Genomic DNA, 23,189 nt, shown 5'->3' on the forward strand with positions numbered 1-23,189 from the left:
ATCGACGAGGTCTCGCAACTCCCGTCGTCTTCACTTGGGGCTCGAGCTTGCCCGTTGCCTTCCCTCCACGACGCGGCGTTGAAGTTGGAACTTCCAAGTCCTCCCGCCGATGTGTCGACTTGTTGCTTTCCACGCTGGGCCTCGGCCCCCGAAGCCTCCCGCTGAGGTGCCGCTTCACACTTTTGGTCGTAACCCACAAGTACTCCCGCCGATGTGTCGACTTGTTTTCTATCCCGTGAGGCCTGAGCCTCCGAAGCCTCCCGCTGAGGTGCCGCTTCGTACCGTTGGGTCAAAACCCACAAGCCCTCTCGCTGAGATGTCGACTTGTTTTCTCCCACGTTGGGCCTGAGCCGCCGAAGCCTCCCACTGAGGTGCCGCTTCGTATCCTTGGGCCGGAACCCACGTGCCTTCTCACATAGATATGGACTCGTCCCACTTGCTCTGGGCTGGTTGTCCTCGCTTCGCAGAAAGTCGCCACCATCCTGTCCCGACTGCGCCAGTTACGAAGAAGAGGTGGTTGTTGATGATGATCGGCCACTTGTAACAAGAGGCCTGGTGTCAAACACGTTGCGAAGTGAAGTTCAGTCAGGTGGTATTAGACTTTAACTTAGATATATTTATTTAACATAGTACGTTGGTGGGCGCGACGGGACGTCGCCGCCCGGCACTTTCCGTCCTCCAAAATCCCGACAAGGAACGCGACAACCACCCAGCTCGATCCGCCTCAAAAAGCCCCGTCTCATCCCTGGCCCCTCCGTTTTAAAGAGTCAGGTTCCCTCTCCCAATCGTCCGAACCAAACGCTGTTTCCCACGCGATTTCTTTCTGGTCAACGGTTGGTCCTAAAAGCACACAAGCAGAACAATAACATGCTGTTGTCGTCTCAAACAGATAACCAAAATAAACACACAAAGACCCCACGTTTTCTTCGGCGGTCATTACAAGAAGGCGCCGTGAAGATGGGCGCACCCACGAAACCGGCCCGCTCATACAATGACAGCGAAGCCGACATGTTCGGCACCGTTTGCTACACGGGAAGCCCCATCCGGCAGCCACCCGTGGGAATGCGTCCCATTGTCCCGGCTCCCCAATTAGGCAGGCGCCCGCTCGACGCACCCTTGAAAGCGACACTCCCGCGACAGTCCCCCATTCCTGGCCAAGCCGCCGTCTCCCCCGCCGCCCGGGGTGATCCTTCCGATGCCGCAGCTGCGCTTTGACCCAAACCGAAAAAAAAAAGAGTGAACAATATGCCTGTACCTAACTATGCTGGTCACGCACACGAAGCAGCACGAGGATTGGGACGCGAAACTGGCGGAAATGGCATTCGCCACACACACAGCAGTGAACCGGTCTACGGGTTTTACCCCAGCCCTACTGAACTTTGGAAAAGAACTCGTGTTTCCCCTGGAAAATGGTCTTCTTTGCATAGACCAAGCGCGTGTGCATCGCACCACTACGCAGTTCGCAGCAGATTTCCAGCAGCGCTTCTTTGGGAACCTACGTGAAGCTCGAGAGAACCTGGACATCTCGAGACTCCAGCAAGCGGAGCAGTACAACAAAGGCAGGCGGAATTTGAGGTTCAATGTAGGAGATCTGGTGCTGAGGCGAACTCATCCGCTAAGTGACGCAGCTAGGGGCTTCACGGCGTCCCTGGCCAATAGGTGGGAAGGCCCCTACCGCATCAGCAAAGCACTATCTGACGTCACTTACAAGCTGGTGCACTGCGAGTCCGGTGAAGTGTGCGGGTCCATTCATGTTACCCACATAAAACCTTTCAATGAACCCGAGGAGTTAGAAGTGCTTCAGGATCCAGCGGAAAGTGATCATGATCAGTGCCCACAGGTTCCTACACCACCCCCGCCACGTTACAACATGAGGCGGCGGTAAGGACAGCGAAAGAAGGCACACAAACTCCTACAGTATTAGTGGGAGACCATTTTAGGTTAGGGAGGGGAGGAGCAGGGGGCACCTTGCGGGAGGGTCCTTGCCGCTGCAGTTGGAAAGACACCATCAAGCGGCGCGACCACTTATTTCGGCTGAATAAGTTCTCATTGGGTTCTTAGAGGGCAAGGCGACGGGTAGGTCGCCTGTCAGTGTTCCGTCCTCACCATACATCTCTTCCCTAATGAATAACAGATATCACTTTAGCAGAGGCGAGGCGACGGCTAGGTCGCCTGTCAGTGTTCCGTCCTCGTATACATCTCTTCCCTAACGGATAAAATATCTTATTTTATTAGATATGCCCATCTGATTTGCCTTGTCTCCCAGATGGTTCGAAACTACCGCCGGAGGAACCCGCCATACCAGCGCCCCCCCCCCCCCCCCCCCCCCAAGGTGGCGCACAGGGGAGCAACAGGCAGAGCCAGGCGCCCCGGGCGGCACGTACGGTGCCTGCCTCCGTCCGTGCCGCGGGCATGGAGGTTCCCGGGACGGCAACCTGGGTCGTCTGGCCCGAACGTTCCGCAGCCCCCGTGGGCTTGGTGTCGAGAGCTCCCTGGGTGGAGCAGCCCCGGCCCCTGGTGGGCGAGCCCTCCGACTCTAGCCCCCCTCCGTTCCGTGGACGGACGCTGGCGCCGAGCCATGGCAGCGACCCTCCGGCGCCCTTCACCGAGGAGGAGCGCGCCGCTCTCTGCTCGGCGTGCGGCGTGCTAATTGTCCACTGGGAACACCACCGACATGGCGCCCTGCACGCTGCGCGCCGAGCGGTGAGAGATGCGGCCTTGGCCGCGGCGTTTCGCCCGCTTACGGAGGACGACGCTGCGGCCGCGCTGGTTATTCTGCGCCGGATTCGCCCGGGGGCACTCCGGGGCGCGGAAAACGAGCCCGACCCCGCGCTGCTACTGGACCAGCTGGACCTGGGCCCGGGCACCCCCTGAAGGGGGGAGGAGTGTGGTGGCCGCCGCCACACTGACCGCGCCGGCAGAGGGCAAGGCGCCCGACGGCAGCGCCACGCGCCGGCAGGGCGCAGCTGGGGGGGGGGGGAGGCACAGGGGCATTCGGGATCGAGACGGGCATTAAAGAAGACGTAAGAAATCCTTCCTTGTTGTTACGTGTTCTTCCGGGGTGGACCGCACGGACGAGAACCCGGGGCTTCCAGGCTGTGGGCAGGGAAACCTACAAGCTTGAGCAATCGACGCTACAGTTGTTCGCTGCAGTTAAACCACGTCAAGGATAACTTTCTGAATATCATCTGAGCAATCTACGAACCCCAGAAGAAGCGCATGAAATTCGCGGTTTGAGGATGGCTCTGTTGTTACCTCGTCCGCCATGATTAAAAAAAAAAAAAGTTTTTCTGACTTCAAACTTGCGATGCAATTTTTTCTTGAACTAAATATATTTATGAATCTAATTACGTCGTTTTGCGTGGTCTTACACGTTAGTGTTCCGTTTCGTGGCGCTTCCTCGAAGTGCTCTTTCAGTACAGCATCTTAAATAGCAAGACGAGTCGAAATTGTTAAGAAGTTGCCTTTGTTTTGTGGGGATCGAAAAGAAGAAGAATAAAGATGCCTCGTGAGGCAGACGGAACTTGCTCGCGCTCAGGACGAGCGCGGGGTAGAACGGGCGTAGACACCAGTGAAGCGGCTGTCTTTTCTTCAGTCTCCACATTGGCGCCACAGCGTGGGGCCCGAACCCAGATTCCCGTACAGTCAGGTACGTTTAGCAGGCCTTCGCAGTCGCTGCGCCTATACAGACATTGGATTACTTCACCGCCGAGCTTGTTATAGTGACCGTTAAAATGTCAACTTCGCCCCCGCTTACGCGATCCCGTAGCCGCCCCAATGCAGCGAACACAGCTCGTGCTACCGCGACTGGTGATGGAGCGGAGGACTTGCGACCGGGCTCTGATATACCCACAGCAGACTTGGAGGTTCCATTGCCCGCTGAGAGCCTTTCCCCACCGGTGCCGCTTGCACCTCTCACCGCGTTGGGCCCATTGCCAGAACAAATGGCATTGTTCCTGGCGGAGATGTCGCGGCTCCTGCAGGAACAACGCCGTCCGCTACCACCCTTAGTTCCAACACCTCGGACGGGGACATTGCGTTTACATGCCGAGATTCCGAAATATTCAGGCTACGCAGATAGAAAATCGGTTGCTGATTTTCTTGACGAATTGCGTGAATACCAGGCGGTGTCTGAAATGTCTGAGGTTGAACTTCTATCACGCGTACTGCCGATCGCCCTCACGGGAAGCGCCGCGACATGGCGTCGGAGACAATCACCCTTCTCGACGCTACAAGACTTTTCGGAGCAGTTCAAAAATGAATTTCTGCCTCCCGATTACGGCGCGCGAATGCTCGATGAGCTTAGGGCGCGCACTCAGCACCGCGACGAGTCCCTAGTCGAGTTTGTTCGGGCGCTCCAAACTCTCTATGACAGGGCTGACCCTAGTGCGTCCGACTCAGACAAAGTGTCGCGGGCTATCCGGCAAAGCCACCCGCAGTTTCATCCCTACCTGCGTGGGCGGGTGTTCCGGAGTTTGGACGAGTTGGCCCAAGCAGCCCACCAGATCCAGGCGGACATCCTGGCCGAACTAAGATATCGGCCTCCTCCACCGCCGGAGGCTTGCCTGGAACCGTCCTGCGCTTGGACAGGCACGACCAGGCAATCCATGGACGAGCATGGGTCACGGCCAGTTCTCCCCGGAAGGGTACCCCGAGCGCTGGACCCTTACACCCACGGACTGGGCGATGGTGCTCAAGTCCGCGAGCATGGCCGCCAATACCAAGCCCCATCCAGAGAGCGATACCCAAGGGCCACCTCAGCTACTCTCCGCTGCTTCCGGTGCGGAAGTCTCGGCCACTTTCGCCGGGACTGCACCCGGCGGGTTTCAAACGACAATTCGGGAAACGAGGTAGGCCGCCGATAGCAGGGCCCTGTCTGTCGGTGGCTTCTCCTTGTTACAGGCCCTCGGTCACCCCACCGTCTCGGTTCTTCAGCAGTCTCGGCCCAGCCTCACGAGCAGCCCCGCCGGGGGCCTCCTGTGATGAGCCCGATGTTGCAGCACCTGGTGTGGCGCCCGCTCGAGCGCCCGATGACGCTCCCGCTCCCGGATTACGCGGCGACGCTCTCGCAGGCGCTCGCGGAGATGCCCCAGGTCCCGGCGTGGCGCCCGCTCGAGCGCCCGATGACGCTCCCGCTCACGGATTATGCGGTGACGCTCTCGGCGGCGCTCGCGGAGATGCCTCCGGTAGTACCAGCGCCGGTGCTTTCCCCGAGGCTTCCCACGGAGCGGTTCTCGGTGGCGTCCTGGTCCCCGACGAGACAACTCCGGAGAACAGACGTGACGACAACGGCTGCTCGCAGGAAGTGGCAGCGGCGTGGCCGCCCGTCGTCCACCCACATGCCAGAAAAATGGCTGATGCGACCACACCAGCGCGGCCTTCTGGAAAACCCGTAGACAAGTGTATGGCCCGTGCGGTCCAACCGGAACCCCGTGCCCACTACCGAACGGTGACCTGGGCGGGTCTACGAGACGTGACAATCCTCAGCATTTCATTGATCATGGGAATCCTAGCGACCATGGTATCATGGGTGAGTCGGCTGAAAGTCTATGACAAGCTACTTCGAATTTATAGGTTCCGTCCAGTCACGTACTTTATACCATCCCTTGACGCTATGCGTCACGAAAGTAGAGGTATAACAGAACCCTACATTGTGGTTAACATTGCCGGTCAACAGATCGCAGCTCTCTTGGATACCGGAGCTGCAATTTCACTTTTTGGAGACTTCGTTAGAAAATTGTGCAAAGACCGGAACATCTCAATGCGGCGTTCTCAGAGAGAGCTCCGTACGGCATCTGACCAACTTATCTCCGTCACTGAAGGAGCTCGACTGAAGCTGAGCTTTGATGGGCGACAATGTCGACAACATTTCACATATCTGCCGGGTCTCGCCTGCCCTATTCTTCTCGGTCGAGATTTCATCTCCAGGGAAAAAATAGTCCTAGATTTGTCAGCAGAAGAATATCGATATGGCTCGCAGTCCGCTACTTTCAAGTTTGCAGTCAGACCAATGCCTACGGCAGCTCGTCCTCTAGAGGGTACAATATGTGAGAGATTCCCCTCCTCGGGGTATCTGCACGTGGCAATGAAGTCATTTTCTGGCACCGACTCGGACCGTTCACGTATAGCGAAGCTTTTGGAGAATTTCTCACATATGTTTACAGAAACACCTGGGAGGACTAACATCCTCGAACACCGAATTGATACTGGAGACACTCCGCCTATCCGATTTAACGCGCGGCCCCTAAGTGTTCACAAACGCACACTCCTGGACGGAGCACTGAATGAGATGATTCGGACCGGAGCCGTCCGTCCCTCGAAAAGTCCATGGGCTTTTCCGGTTGTGTTAGCACCCAAGAAGGATGGCACCGCACGCCTCTGCGTAGATTACCGTCCTCTGAACGCGGTCACGAAGCGAGATGCATACCCCTTTCCATCAGTCTCGTCTGTTTTATATGCACTGGGGTCTGCACGGATATTCACAACCCTCGACTGTAGTAGGGGATTTTTGCAAATTCCCGTAGCAACAGATGACGTCCCTAAAACAGCATTTGTTTGCCCCAGGGGTCTGTTCGAATTTGTCCGACTCCCCTTCGGCCTATCTAACTCCCCTGCGAGCTTCCAGAGGCTCATGGATACAGTCTTGGGTGATGCAAAGTTTAACTATGCAATGGCCTACATGGACGACGTAGTAGTGTTTTCTAGTACTATCGAGGACCACCTTCACCATTTACAGGTCGTCCTGAAGCGCATGAGTGAAGCTGGTCTCACGATTAACCCTTCAAAAGTGCAACTTGCATCACCCAAAGTGGAGCTTCTTGGCTTCGTGGTCGACCAAGGATCGCTCCAGCCGCAAGCAGAGAAGCTCAGAGCAATTATAGAATTTCCCCAGCCACGAGACAAAAAAAGTTTACAACGGTACCTTGGCATGGTGGGATTCTACCGCGAGTTTATTGCCAACTGCGCTGATTTGGCCCGGCCCCTTCACCAGCTATTACGCCGGGAAGTTCCATGGACCTGGACTTCCGCTCAGGAACAAGCGTTTAAAGCGTTAGCAAATGCTATTGCGGATACTGCGTCTCTGAGACTTCCTAATCTCAATGCTCCATTCGTCCTCCAAACGGATGCCAGTGATTACGGTATAGGTGCAGTATTACTCCAAGAACATAACGCAGCGTTGCGGCCCGTTGCATTCGCGAGTCATACTCTCACCGCGGCCGAATGTAACTATACGGTAACCGAAAAAGAATGTCTAGCTATAATATTCGCTTTGCGAAAGTTTGACATGTACCTAGATGGAGCGACCTTCACCATCCAGACTGACCATCAAGCATTAACATGGCTGAAAAACCTTAAACACCCCGCTGGACGCCTTGCCCGCTGGGCTCTGGCTTTACAGAAATATGATTTTTCCATTGAATACAAACCGGGAAGGTTCAATGTCGCAGCAGATGCCCTGTCACGAGCACCCCTACCCCCCCGAAAAGCGGATGACACAGCGGAACTCGTCGCTGTTGCTGACGCTGAAGTCTCCTGGGGTCTTTCTGTGAGCCGGGACGAGCTACGAGAAGCCCAGCAAAAAGACGACATGTGCCAAAAGGTATCTCGGTGCTTGACTCAGCCCCATCAAACCGATGGAAACAGGACGTATGGGTCGGTAGACGCATATGTACACAGCGAGGATGGACTCCTCCTTCGCTACATACCGCAGGCAGACGAAGCCGACCCCACAACGTCCCCTTTTCGTGTGGTCGTACCCCGTACATTAAGGCAAACTTTCCTCCGGTATTTTCATGACAGTGCGCTAGCGGGCCACAGTGACGGTCAGAAAACCTACCAGAAACTGTGTCGCGTTGCCACTTGGCCGAGGATGCGCCAGGATGTTCTCCGCTACACACGCAGTTGCCTACGTTGCCAACAAGCCAAACCCAGGGGAGGTAAACCCCCTGGTTTGATGCAGTCAGTGGAAAGTCGTTATCCATGGGAGATTGTTTCATGTGACATAATGGGCCCCTTTCCACGCAGCCCCAAAGGAAACAGGTATCTCCTGGTAGTCACCGACCACTTCTCAAAGTGGGTGGAGCTTCACCCTCTCCGCCAACTGAGTTCCAGGACCATTTGGGACAAATTGAGGGACACCTTCACCCGCTTCGGGTTCTGTTCCCAATTAATTTCCGACAACGCATCCTACTTCACAAGTAAGGTTTTTGAGGACTGTTGCGCAACACTGGGCATCCAGCACAAGTGCACCACTCCTTACCACCCTCAAGCCAACATAGCTGAGAGGGTCAACCGGAACCTCAAAGCAATGCTAGTGGTATACACCGAGAGACATAAAGACTGGGACAATTACATCCCGGAAATGGCTTTCGCCACTCGAACTACGGAGAACCGTACGACAGGGTTCACACCTTCCCAAATAAACTTCGGACGCGAGCTGCGATTTCCCCTCGAGAACAGCTTTTCCGACGATAATCGAAGACCAAACACCTCGTACGCGAGATTCGCTGAACAACTTCGTGATAAAATCACCGACGCTGTGCGAGTGGCTCGACAAAATATTGAGTTAGCGCAGCTCGATCAGAGGAACCAATATGACCAAGGCAGGAGATCCCTAGAATTTTCAATAGGCGACTGCGTTCTCCGGCTCGTGCACCCGCTTAGTAATGCAGCAAAGGGATTCGCGGCATCACTAGCTCCTCGTTGGGAAGGTCCCTTGGAAGTTGTTTCACGGGTATCACATTTGGTGTATAGGTTACGACATGTCGAAGACGGGTCGTTAACTGGACCCGTTAACATTTGTGATCTGAAGCCGTTTGTTTCTAGACATGTCACCCTTTAGGGATGTCCTAAGAAACACAGTCCCCCGTCAATTTTTGCCACACGAAAGATTGTTGCTCATGGTTATTTTCTATCCAGGCATGCCACCTCGACGCAGCAACACCCATTCCTTCCGACGCTCTCGGAGCCGCTCCCGATCCCCCCTACGCCCCCAATTCAACCCACGGGGCCACTCGCGCCGCGCCAGGCGACATAACCGCCGTCAGCAACCGCCACGCACTGCCGAGGCTGCCACCTGGTGCGTGATGGAGGCCGGTCGAATGGTCACATTCGCGTCCCGGATGGCCTGGGAACACCAACCTCAAGTGCCACAAGGGACTGCACCAGAAGACGTTCCCCATCCCTTCCGGCGACGGACACTGACGGAGCGCTGTGCTGCAGATCTACCCGCCGCCTACGACGAGGAAGAATATGCCGACATCTGTGAACTTTGCCGCGTCCCACTCATTTCATGCGAACAACATCATCAAGGAGCACTTCACCACGACCGAGAAGACCGCCAGCGGGCGCTGGTGCGAGCTGAATCACGGGCCCTTACACCTGCCGACATCGAGGCCGCCCTCCTTATTGTTGGCCGTGCCTGCCCCGAACGCCTGCGCCGAACACTACCCTTACCACCAGAACTGGCGAACATCAGACTCAGCGACGACGAAATGTAACCAACTGATTACGAAACTCCCTGCCCCCCCCCCCCCCCCCCCCCGAAAAGCGGATGACACAGCGGAACTCGTCGCTGTTGCTGACGCTGGGGTAGAACGGGCGTAGACACCAGTGAAGCGGCTGTCTTTTCTTCAGTCTCCACAGTTTGCAGAATTGCTTTCAAAGTCGTCCCTTTGGCCTAGATGAGGGATTGATTGCTTGTCACCGAGAAGAACTGTTTACACGACACACTTCAAAATATGCATGTTTTCCTCGTATAATTTTTTTCTTGCCTTTAAGAGGATAGCAGGGATCGTTTTAGCTGGATTCTCTAGCGCTGATTTAAAGGTGTTTGCCTGGAGTAATGCATCCCTATGACCCACCCTGGACTCGTGAGAGTCGAGTGATCCTTCTTTCCCACACGCCTTAGACAGATTCAGCAAAGCCTTTTTCTGAAAGATGTTAGGTTGTAAGACGAGCACCGCGTCTTTGGAGGAAATAAGATGCAGACCTTGCACAATCCGCCGTTCAAGTGCTTGCTATAAGCCAGCCAACTGTGCTTCTCTAACCAGCTTCTTTGAAAGGTTAGACATTTTTGTTGGTTTACTTTTCCCCTTTTCGGCGTTTGCGTCAGCAGTTGCATTTTTTGTGGCGGAACAACGGATCCTTTAAACGCAAACAAAATTCCAGCGCTCCTTTTTTAGCTTTAATTTGTTGCATGTTGCAGCATAGCCTCAAAACACCAGTCTTTAGTTGAAAGGAACAAGAAAACTAATTCGATCTTTAATGTGTACTTGGTGAATGGATGTGGAGCCTATTTTGGACGGCAATCTAGCAACGATTGGGAACTTGCTACGCAGTCATGATGTAGCAAGTTCCATCGGAGGAGCGCCGCTTTTGCAATTCAGCATTTTCCTTTTTAACGTTCCTCCTGAACTCACAAATCGCGCACTGTACCAAGCACTTCAAGAAGACAGAAAGGCGGGACTCTCCTCTTGCTCAGACCCACGTTTGTGTAACGGACACAGCCATTCTCCCCCTAAAAGATTAGCCCGTCACTTAAAATTTGGACAGAAGTTGCTTTTCCCACCTCGTTCACCCCTAAGCTGAAAGTTCTGTGGAAGCTACGTGCTTCTTGGGCCAGCCACACGCTCGTCACTCCATGGGTACTTCCAACGGCTCGGTTGTAGCGCAGTGACAATGTCGACAACACCACCAACAGCAAACTCATAACCACGCCAGCCTTTCTACATCACGAATGCGGGGAATCTTTCTTTTCTGTTTTTGTTTGCACCTGATATCCCATGACGCATCGCGCTCTCCGTTCGCTTCTCTTGGAGCGCTTGCTCGAGTGCACCGTTTGGAACGAAAAATATAGCCAGTCGTTCAAAATACTTATTTAAAACGCACAGCGAAAGAGACGGGGCGGAAGAAAGGACACAAACGACCGCTGAACTTACGACTGAAGTTTCAATAGTCAGGGCCCAGCCTGTATACACGATCAGACAAAGGAAACACACAAAGCCAATAACACCCCACTGAAACCCGCGAAATCATGGCGCAAGCTGTCGTCGTGAAAGAAAATATAATTCTTTAGCTGACAAAAGAACTAACGGGGCGCTGACACGCTGTTCTCCCAAGCGCGCTATAGCCTCTGCCTCTATAATCTCTCTGGTCAAGGCATTGGCACTTCTTCCAGTGGCAGTACATTTCTTTTTAAATTCCGCCTCACAGCTACAGTCACGACAATGAATGCCCAAGTGGCCGGATACTACCCTGTTTACATTGTAACGATGCTTTCTTTACCTATCATTAAGGAATCTGTCCGTCTGACCTACGTACTGTTTACCACAAGATAGCGGAATGGAGTAAACCACTTTCTTTGTACAATAAACAAACCGATTGTGATGCTTCTTTGTGCACTACAGAGGCCTACCAATAGACGGATTGACATTTTTGCAAATCTTAGACAACTTGTTCCTGGCAGATATGACCACAGTGACGTCTACTCGCTTTCCTATTTTCTTTAAGCCATGGGAAATGTTATGTAAATAGGGGACCACAGCAACTTTGTTTCTTCTTTCTTTAAGAGCGTTTTCTATAATTGCACCGCCGTCTAATTTAATTTTTTTTAACTAAGCGCCTGCTACCGACGCCGATTGGTGTTGCGAATAATATGCTGATCGAAGGCGGGAAACTTGAGCGTCAAAGCTCACCTGTGCCTGATGGAAGCAGAATTTCTTCAGGACACTCGAAAAGCACAAACTGCGATGCCCCTTTTTACCAATTTTGAATCGGCGGATTGATAAGATAAAAGTGGCTTCAGTCTACGAGGTTCGAACGGCCAACAAACGTGCTCTTCCAAAAAAAAAAAAAAAATGAAGACGGAGGTAAAGGAAACGTATGGACCCACTGGCAGCCAACTTGTGAGTCAAAACCAATGACGCCAAGCAGTCACCAAACACAGACAATACACTTGGCACAAAAAGGGTCACGTCATGGTTAGTACTATCAGAAATCGCGAGATAGTCGTCAACGTATGTAACATTTTTGACCACTCAAAAAGGCCAAAAAGATCTCTGTCATGATGTTCGAGGTATATGCCACTGAGGTTGGGGGCAATGCAAGACTTTATGCACGCACCCCTCCTTGCAAATAAGGGCTCTGTTTCCACGAGGCGAACGTTGATCTAAGATAAAAGGAAAGTAATTCAAGAAAGCTCATGACTGACACCCCTGTCGCATTCTGGAAAGCGACTGACTCAAAACCTATCTATGCATTTCTCGCCAGAGAACAGCAACTTCCCGTGGGGTAGTGAATAAAACAAATTTTTGATGTCCAAAGAGCATGCGTTGATTCTCTTGTGATTATGTTCATTTAAAAACCCAATAGTTTGGTTGGAGTCCCTTAGAAGAAAGGGGTCGTCGACAGTAAGTAGGTATAAGTTCTCTTGCAAAAACAGGGGAACCGATTTTTGCCAGGTCCCCATTTCTGAAACTACCACTCTTAAAGGGAAGTCAACCTTATGGGTTTTCGCAGTGAAAATCATTTGTAGACTGAGGCTTTTTGTAGTATCAATTGACTTGAGCAGATGACTCAAATCAAGCGACCGAAACAGCTTCCTTCTTGGCTTTTTCAAGTGAAGTATCGTTAGCACGTTTGAAAGTAGAAGCAATTGCCTCGCAAGCTTTTTTTGCCGTACACCTCCTTTGCCGTGACAACCAACCCCCCTCCCCCCCCCCCCCCCCTCCTTATCAGCAGCTAACAAAGCCAAAGCATTCTTTAAAGTATGATTCAACCCGTATTGTTGGCAGACAATTCACGGGGGGCCTTACCAACACGTCCGCCTGTTTCGCTGTACGTTTTAAATATTCATGTCTTACCAACACGGCCAAGCTTACATTCTGAACAAGTTCAAAATACAAACGTGCGATTATCATTACGGTTATTATCCGTCATGCGCGACTTTTTTTCCGAACGAAATTTTAATAATTCCATTTTCGTGTCCGTACCCCTTTTAGAATTGCCAACGTTGCTCATCTGACATCACCTTCAAAGTCGAGGGTCCCGTTACGATGAATCCGAGGTCCCCGTCTGCTTAAGAGGGCGACAGCTTGTCGGCGGGAACGCGACAGAACAGCACACGACAAAACAGTACGCGACAAAACAGCACGGTCAAAACAGCACGCGTCAAAACAGCACAGCGTCAAAACAGCACGGCGACAAAACAGCACGCGTCAAAATAGCACGCGACAAAACAGCACGGCGTCAAAACGGCACAAGGACAGAAGAGCACGTGCCAAAACAGCACGACGTCAAAACAGCACAACGACAAAACAGCACGCATGTAAAGAGGCTGTAATAGGTAGCGTTTAATGAAAATAAAACAGAACGCAAAGAAAAAGGGTTGGACATTGCATGGCAATATTTAACAGCTAGTGGAGAAACAATAAAAAAAACTGTACGCTGGCGGCGACGGGATCGCACTCAAGACAGTGTCCGAGTGCTGCTGCTGTGTGAATGCTAAAAACAAATAAAGTTAACAGTAGTTGCTACTACCTAACTACGCTAATCTCTGAAGAGACTGGGTAGTTAGAGGGGATACCTTCCCGTCGATGTTGGCTGCGTTGTCTGGTCCTTTCTTTAAGTATAAGGGAAAGAGGAAAAGTTATTAGGAAAAAGATATCCATAAGTTAAAGTTATGAACTGCCTGGTTTGTGGCGGTCCGGTGAGGTTTCGTAGTACTCGTCGTTTCATAATTACCACCTAAGCGTAAAACGTCCCTTCCCCATCAAAAAAAAAGAAAAAAAAAAGCGGGTGATGCGCCGATTACAGATGCATTGATAGAACCGGTAAGATAAGGTGACTTTAATGTGGAGCGTATTCAAGGTGGACTATGGGCACCGATTCTGCGGGGTTCATTCGCCGTGAATAAAATCTGATGGAAAGAAGCGGCTGGAGCTTGCAGGCGAGAAGTTGTACGTTCTGAGTTAAATTCACAAATTATTGCCGACGAAGGCCTTGATCAAGTGGAAACCGGTGAAGCAGTAACATGCCGCAGTTTGAATGCTGTGGCCCTACACTGCAGCATGGACTGAACACACCGTTGCCGCACGCGCTTTCTGTTGTTTTTTTTTTGTCTTTTACCAACTAACGACAGCACATTACCGTGCGATTGAATCATTTATTGTAGACGATATCACCAACAAACTTGTGCGTCAAAGTGAGCAAAACTACTCGAAAAAATTGCGCTGGCTTAGCTCGGCTATGCCAGGATATAGGTAGCGTGAGCTTATGCGCACAAAATGAGAGGCGCTATCAATCGGCTCCGGTGCAGCGTCATACTTGGCTACTGCGCAACGGATGCGCACAGCTGGGCACGCGGCGGCGCCAGTGCGTCTGCGGCGGCTCAGACGTCACTCCTCTGGAATGCGCAGACCGGCGAGGAGGGCACGGCGGCGGCGGCTCAGGCGCGCCAGCTGTGCGCCGTGTGACGTCACTGCTCCTCGCGCATGCGCAGCACGGAGCAGGGCTCATTATGCGAGTCAAGTGAAACTGCTGAACCTCGGCCAGTGTAGCTCATGCTACAAAATAGCCAAAATACGCACCAGTGGGGGCTTCGGTACTGCCCAGGGAACCGTTATGCGCGCATCGAGTATAGGGTGTATTCACTGGCGGCCCTACCTGTGTGCGCTAATACTGAGCACGTGCTGATGGCGAGCCTCCACAGTTATTCTGCAACGTGCACCCCGCCCTATCAAGATTGCCGGTCTTGGCAGCCTATTAATGCGAGCTCGTTCTGAGCATGCGCTCTAAACAGTGACCTCAAATATGGCGGCCAGTGAATACCCCCTATAGTCCCCACTACGAACTTGCTTCCAAAAGAACAGATTCGAAAAATTGGCCGTCGATGAGTTGGCTTTCGACGAATTGGCCTAGAACCTCAATTCCTTTACGGGGCCTTATTTGAGACGTATATTTTTCAACTTCAAACGCTATATTTAGGGTTCAGCGTTTTCGGGTTAAACCAAATATAACCGGTAAAAGTACGCCGAATTCATTTTTCGACATTCGGTCTTAACTGAAAAAGTTCAGTATTTTCGAGGGCGTTTGGAGTGGTGTGTGTGTGTGGGGGGGGGGGGGGGGGGGGGGGCGGGGGGGGATGTGACTCAAAACTAGGGTTTCGAGTTTTCGGATAAATTCGAAAAACACCCGTCGGTAAAAGTTTCGTCTATTCGTATTTATCTGATAAACTCTTAATTCCGATGTGCCAATCCCCGCCCCCCCACCCCCCCCCCCCCCCCCCCACACACACACACAAATATATTTTACAATTAATGGTTTAATCAGCGCGTAGAGTAAATGGTCCTGGGAAAATGCCACCACACTTATGTTTCAAATTTCGGTCAGGACAACGGGTCATTTTACTACATTTTACTATCAGGTCAAGAAAAAAGTTACTGTTTATGTTTTTGGTTTGGGTCATACTATTTGTGCCTGAGAGGAAAGAGAGGTTGTGTTTTTGTAACCGTGAAAGCTATGGACGATAGAAATTACATAAAGTGGGGAAGAGGACAGTTGAAACTTCTCTATTTTAACCTTTTCCACTCTACCTCTTGCGGCCGCGCTGTAGGTTGATGGAATAGCATGGAATGAATACAGGCTTCCCAGCGACTACCTCCAGTAGGTTACTGATTTTAATGTATTGACATTTATCGAAATAACACTTGTGTGCCACTTTTGTTCTAGGACAAATTAGTATTGCCAGTATTAATAGCACCAACGCCAAATCCAACTGAAGAAAACATTAATTGATACAATCGCGTTTTTTTTTTCCAGCATACGTTTATATTTGGATAATATTTGTTTATTGTTAATAGGAAACACTGCAAAATTGAGCTCCGATTTTCGGAGAATTTTGAATCAAACAAAAATAAACTCCGATGAACTCCGAATTTTCGGCGAAAAATAAACTCAGAAAAACACCCTCCGAACTTGACGAAAGCTAAACTCTGAAAACACGGAACCCTACTCATTACTGACCATATGACCACTTCCTTTCGCAGTTTTCAGCTTGTCTGCGAGATCGGTTCAACTTTCAAAATAAGCTCCGGGGGCGCAGGGGTCTTCAGGACGAAATCTGGGTTTTTCACCTGATAGAGATTTTTGCCGAATTCTCTGTTAAAAAAAAATCATTTAATCGTGAAATCAAACAACGGAAATCAAGAGCGTCTGTCAATGCCGCGCATTGTTTAACACCCCTAGCTTCCGTCTACTAGAGGAGGGCAAAACTACGAGTGTTTTATTGTCATTTCTGCCGTCAGCGTGAATTAGGCGTGAAAATGGGGGAAAACGCACCGAGTACAATGCTTGCTCATTTCTTCATTTTGATATTTGCCACTCCGACCGAAGTGGTACTGAAGCTCATGCTTGTCCTGTGTACAAATACGAGCACACGACTATAATGTCATATAGGATAAGGCCCCAGTGCATCTTACAAAACACGTCGCGTCGGCTGCCACAGACGGCAACAAATAAGACCAGTACCTGGTACTCAAATAGATTTTACACAAACGCTTTTAATATTGCATTTTCGTTAGTAAACTGGTTTTCGTCAATAAACCTAATGTAGCTGAGAAGTTTATGAGTCTACAAATATTCTCCGCAATAAACCGAAAACCTTTGTTAGGAATAAAAACCGAAAAGAAAAGTGCACGGAATTTCAAATAATACAAACCGAAAACGCCGAACCCTAGCTATATTGTTATTGTCATGTTCTGACGCTGTGCTGTTTTGTTGCTAGGCTGTTTTGACGTCGTGCTGTTTTGGCACGTGCTGTTCTGTCGCTGTGCCGTTTCGACGTTTTGCTGTTTTGTCGCGTGCTATTTTGACGCTTGCTGTTTTGGTGCCGTGCTGTTTTGACTCTGTGCTGTTTGGACCCGTGCTGTTTTGACCGTGCTGTTTTGTCGCGTGCTGTTATGTCCTGTGCTGTTCTGTCATGGTGCCCTTGTCGGCGTCTAAGTGTCGGCAACGGCAGGACATTGGTTCGAGCACAATTGAGTCGTGCCATTGGGCTCTTTGAATATATCTGCTTCATATGATTTCGCTGTAAATGGGAATTAGATGACAGTCGAGTAAATTATTAGATATAATTATATTCTGCGGATATTTTGTAGAGATGTATAAAATGTGTTAATGTCACAGGCTCGTCCGGGGTAGGTAAGAAAAGAATCGGGAGAGACAGCGTTTAAAAAGAGCCGGACATATATTTGCACGCACACAAAAAAAGATACCAGTATGGAAGGGAAAAAAATGTAATAGGACTACAAGTAAAGTCCCAAGAAATCAATACACAGTTCAAACTAAGGGGCTATCATCCTAGAGATTCACCGGCATATTGTCACGAATGACAAATGATAAGGCGAAGAATAGCTAAAAAAAACTAAACGTTTAATGAGGCGAACTGTGCCCAAACAACAGAACAGAAAAAGGAGAGCGTCGCAGGCGTCGATGGCGGCGAAACAGCAGGATCGAACGCCAAGGCGAGACTGACTCTGGCTCGCCACGCGAAGCCCCTCGTGTTTCAGGGGCCCAGCTGCAGACAGCAGAACCGTGAGATGCTGCACGAGACTACACAGCTGAGGCTGGATGTCCAGCAGCTGTCGGACCAAATAGCAGTTCTAAAGGTGCCAATGGGGCAAGCTGCATCGATCCCGACGGCTGCGATTCTTTCACGGGAACTTCCGAGGCTGCCAGCCAGCAGCCTGAAGGAGCTGGAAGCAGCGGAGGCAGCCATTCACGACGAGACTGTAGCCACAGTCTTGGTATTAACAACCTCTTGATTCTCTCTATCCCTATCCTGTATTTCTCTGCGCTGTTACACACTATCCTTGATCTTGAAATTTTACGCCTACTGTACAATACTGACGAAGCGCCCACCCCTCTTTTAATGAAGAAATGGTTAAACTTGATATGGGTGCTTTATCTATCCAAGCGGTAAAAACCAAGATGGCAGCTACTGAGGCACAGTGAATGGGGGAAGAAAGCATTTTTTCTAAATGTCAAACGATTGGTCGACAGTACTCTACCATATTTGCAGTACTAATCTACCATATTTACTTGCATACTCAATGCACTCACATAATTAATGCAGCCCCAACTTGAGCTTCAAAAAGTTATGTGGTTTTTTTCTGTATGCATTTAACACATCCACAATATACGAAGGAAGCAACAGGATGCCACAGTGGTGCATGCTGAGTGCAGCAACAAGGCCGTAGTATAAAAAGAAAGCCGCACAGAAGCCCGGAATCGCCAGGCCCCCAAAAAGAATGCAAGTGGAGGATGTGCTAACAAGGAGGAAAGCATGCGCAAATCTCGTTGATTGTGAAGACAGGATGTCACGGCAACTATGGAAGCACACGCTTCGAGAGCATCGATCCTGTGCCTGTAATCGCCGAGAGCGACTGAGTGTGTTCCGGATTTCGACATAGAGCCTGGTTTTCGATAATGTGCTTTGTACAACCAACGTATTCCGGATTGGAGATTGTGCACGGTTTTCATTAGCGCTACCAGCGCTGCAGTGGTTAGAGCCAAAGTTGCATCTACTGTAAAATGCCGAGTAAGCCCCCATTTCCTAACAAGTGCCCACTACTAGCATTGAAATTTTCCCAATGGCCGTGGCCCGCGCGCGAGGAATTGTGGGAGAGGCTGTCCCTAGCCTGGCCGCTCTGCCTTGAGATGGCATTGCCTTCTCTCCCCTTAATCCTGTGTTTTTGGATTCCATTACCTATTTTATCTATTCCAGTATATTTGTTATTGCTTCTAAGTGTTTCTATTTCTTCTGCGCGTGATACTTGTATATATATATAGAGTGTTTGTGTCTATTTAGCCTTTTTCGACGGGAGTGCCGACAAACAACACGCCGCTTCGGGCGTCGTCCCCGGGTGAGTACTACCGTTGCTACCGATTCCTATTGCGCTGTTAGCTGTTCATTTTGGTTCATTTGACCCGCGTGCGGTCGAGAGGAGCCGTTTATGAACACCCGCGCCTGTCATAGGGGTAGGCAGAGCTCTAAATCGACAATCGCGACGCTCGAGAAGAAAGCGCTGTGGTTTGGCCGCCCGCGCTCGCACCATTGACTCGCACTGTAGCGTATGCCTTCGAGTTCCGCTTACTTAACCAAGATACTGCGCGCCGCTTTGTCGCCGCGAATCATTTGTCCGTATGTTTGCTTAGCTGAGGCATATGCAATGCTGCGGCTCCTGACAACTGCGCGCTGCGACGCAATCCCTTTGAAACGCCGACGGCTCAATGTCGCGGCCTCAATGCGCCTATGGCATGCCTTCGTAATCTAACTGCTAAGCTGTTGTCAGTTTCCAACGCCCTTTTTCAAGTGCAGACATGTGTTGCCGCGAATCGTTTGTCCGAATGCCTGCGAAGCTGTAACACCAATCGGCATTTCGGTCAAGACAACTGCACGCAGATGTCTTGACCCAAATGCTTCGCTGGACGCTGTCTTTTGGAGAGCGGTGCCAGGCACCATGCTGTGCGCTGACAGTATTGTTTACACAGCCTGGCACACAGCAAACTGTGCCATCGCGCATGTTGCTTCTGAGGGTGACCGAAAAAAATAAAATACCCTAAGCTGACATCTTGTTTAGAAAAATAGAATTATAGAAGGAACTACGAGTTTTAAGATAACTACCTGGATGACAGCACATTTCTGCACTTGAAAAAGGGTGTTTGCAACTGACAACCGCTTAGCAGATAGATATTAAGAAGGCATACTATAAGCGCATACAAGCCGCGACTCTGGGCCACCGGCGCTTGCGAAGAGCTCGCGTCGCTGAACGCAGTTTTCAGGCGCCGCAGCGTTGCATACGCCTCAGCTTCGCAAACATTCGGACAAATGGTTCGCGGCGACAAAGCGGCGCGCAGTATCTTGGTTAAGTAAGCGGAACTCGAAGGCATTCGCTACAGTGCGAGTGAATGGAGCGAGTGCGGGAGGCCAAACCACGGCGCACTCTTCTCGAACGTCGCGATTGTCGATTTAGAGCTCTGCCTACCCCTATGACAGGCTCGGGTGTTCATAAACGGCTCCTCTCGACCGCACGCGGGTCAAATGAACCAAAATGAACAGCTAACAGCGCAATAGGAATCGGTAGCAACGGTAGTACTCACCCGGGGACGACGCCCGAAGCGGCGTGTTGTTTGTCGGCACTCCCGTCGAAAAAGGCAAAATAGACACAAACACTCTATATATATATACAAGTATCACGCGCAGAAGAAATAGAAACACTTAGAAGCAATAACAAATATACTGTAATAGATAAAATAGGTAATGGAATCGAAAAACACAGGATTAAGGAGAGACAAGGCAATGCCATATGAAGGCAGAGTGGCCCCCAGGCGAGGGACAGCCTCTCCCCACAATTCCTCGCGCGCGGGCCGGGGCGCTTGGGAAAATTGCAAATCGTCTAATCGGAATTTGTGTTTTCAGACACATACTTCGTTTGCTTTCCGCAGCCACAAACATGTGCATGCTGGCCAGTGGAAATTGCGTGCTATGGTATGGATTTGAAGACATTGCAAAGGTGTATGATCCATGTAATAATTTTAGTTTCTTTTATCATATCTCATGTTTTGCAGAAGGAGCAGCTTCTCAGAATTGGAGGAGGACCCTGCTGGAAACTACAGCCAACATCATGAAAGATTTAATGGGCCACTCTGTCCAAGTGCTATTTTCTCTTTACGGGCGCAAAGGAAAGAGGCCATTTAGCGGCAGGCAGCTGTGCAGAGTGGCAACAGGTGATATATTATCTCTACATCTTGATCTGCAAACCTAATTCATCATTTACTCCTAGTGGCTGGCAGTGTGCTTTGCTATAGACATTACAGCTTAAGTATTCGGTGACATAGTAGATTCGAAGCATTATGCAGCTGTTTTAAGTGTCTCAATCTTGTTTCAAAAAAAAAAAAAAAATAGTTCGCTATGGCACAAATTTTTTTTTCCAGGATAAGGGCTTAGTTGGAAGACTATCTTTTTTATTAAAATGGTCACAGGCACGTCATACTTTGCATATTATGTGCTAACCTCTTCTTGGATACGTTGCAGGCATTATACAAAAGACATGTCCTGGTGACTCGCGCACTAGCTCATACATTGCATTTTGTGCGCTATTTCTCAGTATAGTAAAGATTCTTACTGCTATTTACATTTTGGTCACTGCGCGAGCAATATTAATGTGATGGCACCACAAATGGCCCTATATCTCAATGTCAGTGAGCTGTTTTGAAGCATAAACAGGACCCATTTCATGCCAACTCGTTCTGCATGTGGAAGAAGGTTGCTTTGAGAACATGATTTAAGTAAGATAACTTCAATAACTACAGACAGCAGAGAAGCAAGCAAGATCCAGTCGGGTGACCTCGGAAGTTTATTTGAGCCTATCACGCAGCGTACCACTCCAATGGTGATAACCACAGTATATTCACAGTGTCCCAGTGATGCCACCACAATTTTTAGACAACTTGAATCAGGGTCTAGTTGAAAATGAAGAGGAGCAGATCTCGTCCTGCATATACCTCCCGGCGGCTACTAAGCCTAGCATGCACATTGAATAATTTAAAGGCAATGCTACTGCTCCAATCTTGCAGCACTGCAAACAACTATCCAGAAGAAAATGATATACCATCAGGACATACACTCGAGCGGAGAAAACAAAAATCCCTGCGAGAAGTCACTAGTATTCTAGGTACATCTGCAATACTGAAAGAGTTAATATTCAGAATTGCGTTTGGGTTGAGTTGCTGAATTTTAAGCTGTAACTGACGAACTAAAAAGTAGTTTTCGATTTTGTCTTCAAATTGGGTGTCCGCTTGCAGATGCCATCTGTGAGAAGCAGGCCGTTGACAAGACGACGGCCCTAGCAGTCATCGGGAAGTGGCTGCCGGGGTCTGTGGACCGGGGCGGTGGAAGGAAGAGGAGATTTGCGGCTACGATTGCCGAACCCTCCGCCCAGTCCTACGCCCAGCTCTCCACCCAGCCCTCTGCCCAGCCTTCTGCGCTGTCTACTGCAGAGCCTGCCGCCGACCCTGCCTAGGCCGCCCTGGTTGGGCTATTTTTTAATCTTTTGATTTGATTTAAATAAATTATGAACTGTAAAACGTTGTGAATAATTCATTTGCATGCTTTAACGCTTTCTAAAGTGACCAAATATGGTAAAAATGTAGTATATTACGGAATAAGGTCATTAAGTTATTGCCGGCAGAGAGACTAGCAATTATAATGTCGTCATGAATTTTTTTTTTTTTTTTTGTGCGTGTTTGGGCTTTTTTAAAAGTCGAATCTTTCAGTAGGCGCGTTAGGTATGGCTCAAGTTTGCATTATTTGAAGTTGATTGAATATATTTCTTTCGTCCTGCGGCAACGTTAAGTTCAGGGTGATTTTGTCGAGGTTACTGGATGCCTGCTACCTTGAACAAATCCCGTGACAGTTCTTAATACTGCTTACTGCAGGCAAGCGTAGTTCGATATTTTATTTTGATTTCCTTGTTCCCATTTGTGCACTTGAAATGGGGCTCTTGATCTTTATGTTTATTTTGTGTGTGTGCTGTTCTTTTCATTTCTGAGAGAAAATTGAGGGTATACTTCGAGTAAATAAATTAGCGTAAGACACACAAGGCGCTTGAGTGCGTCTTTTTCGGTGTTCTTTTTTGTGTTTTCGTCCTTCTGTGCTGTTCGTCTCATCTCTAAATAAAACATACATTCAATTTTAAATTTTAATCTGGCAAAGTTCTTCGGCAAAAAATTTTACATCTTTGTCGAAGTTCAACATTCGGCAGTTAGAAATTATTCGAGCGCTTCGCAAACATTAATAGTAGTATATTACTGAATAAGGTCATTAAGTTATTGTCGGCAGAGAGAATAGAAAGTATATTGTTGTCTTGGCATTTTTCTTTTTTGCGTCTGATCAGGCATTTTTAAAAGCTGATCATTCATTGGGCGAGTCAGATGGCTCAAGTTTGCATTATTTGAAGTTGATTAAATATATTTTATACTACTTTTAATGATTGCGGAGCGCACGAATAATTTCTAATTGCCGAATGTCGAACTTCGGCAAATATGTAAATAGTTTTGCCGAAGTGATTTGCCTGATTAAAATTCAATGTATGTTTTATTTAGACCTGAGAACAACAGCGCACAAGGAC

The 23,189-nt window shown here is 49.7% G+C and overlaps 1 protein-coding gene across 1 annotated transcript; it reads left to right on the plus strand.

Moving 5' to 3' along the window:
* Window positions 1-3,944: 3,944 nt before the first annotated feature.
* Window positions 3,945-9,514, plus strand: LOC120836281. The gene is made up of 3 exons (XM_040218535.2): window positions 3,945-4,850; window positions 4,936-5,530; window positions 8,920-9,514. The coding sequence occupies exons 1-2, from the start codon at window positions 3,945-3,947 to the stop codon at window positions 4,981-4,983; spliced, it is 954 nt and encodes a 317-aa protein (XP_040074469.2). The 3' UTR covers window positions 4,984-5,530; window positions 8,920-9,514.
* The last annotated feature ends 13,675 nt before the right edge of the window (window positions 9,515-23,189 follow it).

This window comes from Ixodes scapularis, unplaced genomic scaffold, assembly GCF_016920785.2.
Source record: "Ixodes scapularis isolate PalLabHiFi unplaced genomic scaffold, ASM1692078v2 PGA_scaffold8__174_contigs__length_109621045, whole genome shotgun sequence".
NCBI lineage: Eukaryota > Metazoa > Arthropoda > Arachnida > Ixodida > Ixodidae > Ixodes > Ixodes scapularis.

Excerpts from the sequence above, each read along its gene's own strand:
- LOC120836281 (XM_040218535.2), top strand. The coding sequence starts at position 3,945 with ATGGCATTGTTCCTGGCGGAGATGTCGCGGCTCCTGCAGGAACAACGC. Across the intron at positions 4,851-4,935 it reads ACGACAATTCGGGAAACGAG|CAGTCTCGGCCCAGCCTCAC; the intron begins GTAGGCCGCCGA and ends TCGGTTCTTCAG.